Source organism: Loxodonta africana, chromosome 3 (genome assembly GCF_030014295.1).
Source record: "Loxodonta africana isolate mLoxAfr1 chromosome 3, mLoxAfr1.hap2, whole genome shotgun sequence".
Taxonomy (NCBI): domain Eukaryota; kingdom Metazoa; phylum Chordata; class Mammalia; order Proboscidea; family Elephantidae; genus Loxodonta; species Loxodonta africana.
Window position 1 is genome coordinate 29,360,876 of NC_087344.1, and position 4,172 is coordinate 29,365,047.

The window sequence follows — 4,172 nt, forward strand, 5'->3', positions numbered from 1 at the left end:
CATAAAGTTTTTATGCTTCATCATAATTTAGCCATGAAAGAGAAAATGAAGTTGAAGACAGCATATTTTTATGAATAACTATTACCAATTTAAACAGGTGGATTCTCTCAAAATACTTCTGCTCCAAAGTCAGAACTTACTTTCAGAAAAGTAAAATCATAAATGCCAGAAATGTCTGGAGATTAAGAAACACATGAACAACAACAACAAAAAAAAAATCAGAATATCTGGATGCCAATCTGGTTCCAGGATACTCGAGGATTCTTGCCCAGCCCCAAGGCAAACATTTTTGTCACTCATTTAAAGTAACAATCCCAACAAGACTTTTCAGTGCCCTTTTTATGTCCTTGTTCCTCAGACTGTAGATAAAGGGGTTCAGCATGGGTGTGACTACGGTGTACATCACTGAGGCTATTGCACTGGCCCTGGAATTTTGGATAGTGGTAGAACTGAGGTAGACCCCAACACCTGTACCATAAAACAGGGAAACAACTGAAAGGTGAGACCCACAAGTGGAAAATGCCTTATATTTCCCTCTTGCTGATGTAATTCTCAGTATGGAAGAGACAATCCGAGAATAAGAAAATACGATGCCAGTGAGGGGAATAATGCCCATCACCCCAGTTGCAAAATACATCTCTATGATATTGTGGAGGGTGTCAGAACAGGCAAGTTGGATAACCTGATTGATTTCACAGAAGAAGTGGGGAATTTCCAAGTTCGTACAGAAGGACAGTCTCAACACCAGTAAACTACGAAGCAGAGAGCCTAGAACACTCAATATCCAGGAAAAGAGCAGCAAAAAGCCACAGAGTCTGGGATTCATGATGACCATGTAGTGCAATGGGTGACAGATGGCCACAAACCGGTCATAAGCCATTATAGAAAGGAAAAAATCATCCAACTGCATAAAAAGAATGAAAAAATATACTTGGGCAAGGCAACCTTGATAGGTGATGGTTTTGTTATGGGTATGGATGTTCAGTAGCATCTTTGGGATAGTGGTAGAGGTGAAACATATATCTACAAAGGACAGATTGGTGAGGAAGAAGTACATGGGAGTGTGGAGATGGGAGCTGGTGATGATGGCCAAGATGATGAGAAGGTTACCAATAAAGGTGATCAAATACATGGACAGGAACAAACCAAGAAGAAGAGATTGCAGTTCCTCCTCTTCTGAGAGTCCAAGAAGAATAAATTCTGAAATTTGTGTGTGGTTTTCTGGTTCCATATAGCTAGTGCGACTGTCAAGAAAGCAAAAAGAAGAACAACACTTTACAAATAGGCATCATCAATCAGCAGCACTACTGCAGATTATAATTTTCACATAATAAACATAAAATACAGTTATTTTACATAAAATAAATAAAAGCCTGTATTTTGCCAGTGGATCAGCTGAATAATCAGAGGATTTAATAATGCAGCCATTCTTTCTGCCTTTGACTGGCCCTTTCAAGTTGGTAAACTAATCTCTAGCCAGAACCTACCTCATAAAGCCAGCACTCTTTCTGCATACATTTCTCTGAGATAGAGTCATCTAGCTCCTTGCTCCTCAGAGTGTGATCCATGGACTAGAAGCATCAGCCTCACCTGAAAGCTTGTTGGAGATGCAGAATCAGTAGACTGCCCCTACTGAATCAAGACCTCCATTTTAAAAATTCCTAGGTGTATTAGTTTGCTAGGGATGCCAAATTACCTTGGTAATTTTTCCTAGGTAACATAGTACCACAAACTGGGTCGCTTAAAACAATAGCAATTTATTCTCTCACAGTTCAGGAGGCCAGAAGTTCAAAATCAAGGTAACTGTAGGGTTAGTTCCTCTGAAGACTCTCTCCTAGCTTGTGGTGGTTGCCAACAATCCTTGGTTTTCTTGGGTTGTAGACATATCATTCCAATCTCTGTCTCCATCTTCCTGTGGCCCTCTCTGTGTTTCTTCTTTTCTCATGAGGGCATCAATCATTGGCTTTAGAGACAACCCTAAATCCAGAATTACTTCACCTTGAGACCCTTAACTAACTACATCTGTCTTAGTATTTTTTAATAGGGTCACATTCTGAGGTTCCAGCTGGACATACATTTTAGGGATACACAATTCACTACCCTAGGTGATTCATATACAGATTAGAGTTTGAGAAGCACTGATCTAGCTGACAGTGGGTGCCACCAGGGATAAGAAGCCCCGCATTTTAAGTGTTTTTCCTTTTACATCCTGCTTACCTGTGATAGTACATTACTCTTCCAAAAGCTGAAATTTGCCTCCGTGTTATTTTCATCAGCTTCTTTTCACTTAATTCTGATGTCTAAATTGAAAAGGCCCTCGGGGGATATTTGTCAAGAAGATACTCTCCCTCTCTAAGAACTGGGCTCTGTCTCACAAACACTATGATGGAGCCCTGCAGTCTAACTTACACTGTCAAAGCTGATTTGATCTGGAGGTGACATGACAGAAGATAGCTCAATGAGCACCTTACCCCATCCCTCTGTCCCCCCTACCCACGGAATTTGGAATTGAAGCTTTGAGATTACAATTAGCTGGGACTTTGAAATTCTCATCATGGTGTTCATATTCTGCCAAGAGCATGGAGAAGCCTGGAAATACACTTGACAGAACGAGAGGGAAGAATAATTTAGACATGCAAAAAAATATTTGGACAAGAGACACAATGGAAATTATGGGGATAATGGAGAGAAAAGCTGCATTAGACCCTGGTAGATTTCAAGTTCCAACCAGACACTCAAATACCCACCCTCTGGAGGGGATGGTAAACATATTGGAGGAGATGGTGAACACACTGGTTGAGAGCAGCAAGTCTGGAGACAGAGTACCAGGGTTTGATGACAAACTCTGACACACTTATTAGCTGTCTAACCATGGGACAGGTACTTAACTTCTGTGTGCTTGTTTTGTTTTTTTAAACTGTAAAATAGAGATCATCATAGGCTTATAATATTTTTGAGAGGAACAATTGAGTTACATATGTAAATCACTTGGGACACTGTCTACAAACAGAACTCTTACATAAGTATTAGCTATACAGTTTATGTATTAACTAATAGTATCATTGGAATCTAACCTAGATTATTTGTATTTTCATTATGCTCAGAGTAATGTCTTACATAGTTTGAAGAACTATAATAAAGTTGATCCTGAAAACACTATGTTCCTGATTTTAATGCACATGCTTCTAAATGTTTTTCAATTAGTATGATGTTGATGTAGATCTTAAATACAATGCCTTCATCAGAGTCTATTTAGAGAACTATATGAGAATTTTTTTTATAAACAAAGGAAGATGAAATTTATCTTACACTTATATAGTGTATCTTGAGATCATATTCACAACTCACAGCTCAGAAAATCTTTTGTCCTATAAAACAGTCAAGTTGTTTTAAAGATTTTAATGACTTTTAAAAAAGCTTTATGGTCATACAGATATTGGTTGGATCTGGGCTCCATCACTTATTAGCAGAAGGTTGAGAAAAATAAAAGATAATATATGTATACACTCACACACGCGCATACGTAGTATTGTGTTACATCACCAGTGGATAAAATGTTGCCATCCAATGTTGACCTTCAACGTGATTTTTAAAAGTTATGTTTCCACACTTTCCTAACTTTTCACAATAAGCATTTATAAAGCAGAAATCAATTTCAGAAACTCAACAACAGGTTTTTTTTTTTTTTTTGCTTTGCTGAATGAATTCCAGGTATTTCAATACATTATTAATGCCACACAGTTGCCTATGAAACTCATGCATTTCATGATGTGATATGAGAATAAAGAAAAATGTAAGATGGTAGAGAAAACTGATAAGGGGAAACAACATAAGAGAGAGAAAATGCAGAGAGGGGAGATAAAAGTAACAAAAGATGTGGATGAGTTACCACCTATATGTGCAACTTCATGCCTGATGACTTATGTCTTCTGTTTCCTGCTCTACTGACTATTAGAAATGACAGAGGTGATAGTGAGTTAAATAAACTCAAGATATCTATCAATGTTCCCTATCTGAAATCTTTATTGACCATGAGTCTAGTTACAATACCAGAGAAAATGGTGATGAAGAAGCCTCAGAAACAATTCCTGAAGGGAAATTATCAGAAAGTGGAAAATAAACAAAGCTGGTAGTAGTGGCATATGGTACTTGGATAATTCATAATTTTCAAA

General features: G+C 37.8%; 1 protein-coding gene across 1 annotated transcript; it reads right to left on the reverse strand.

Annotated features, from left to right (window-relative positions):
- Positions 1-292: 292 nt before the first annotated feature.
- LOC135230533 (olfactory receptor 7A10-like) lies at positions 293-1,438 on the reverse strand. The gene has a single exon (XM_064279902.1). It carries the CDS (start codon positions 1,229-1,231, stop codon positions 293-295), a length of 939 nt encoding a protein of 312 aa, XP_064135972.1. The 5' UTR covers positions 1,232-1,438.
- Positions 1,439-4,172: the final 2,734 nt, after the last annotated feature.

Coding starts and splice junctions, on each gene's coding strand:
- LOC135230533 (XM_064279902.1), bottom strand. CDS start 1,231: ATGGAACCAGAAAACCACACACAAATTTCAGAATTTATTCTTCTTGGA.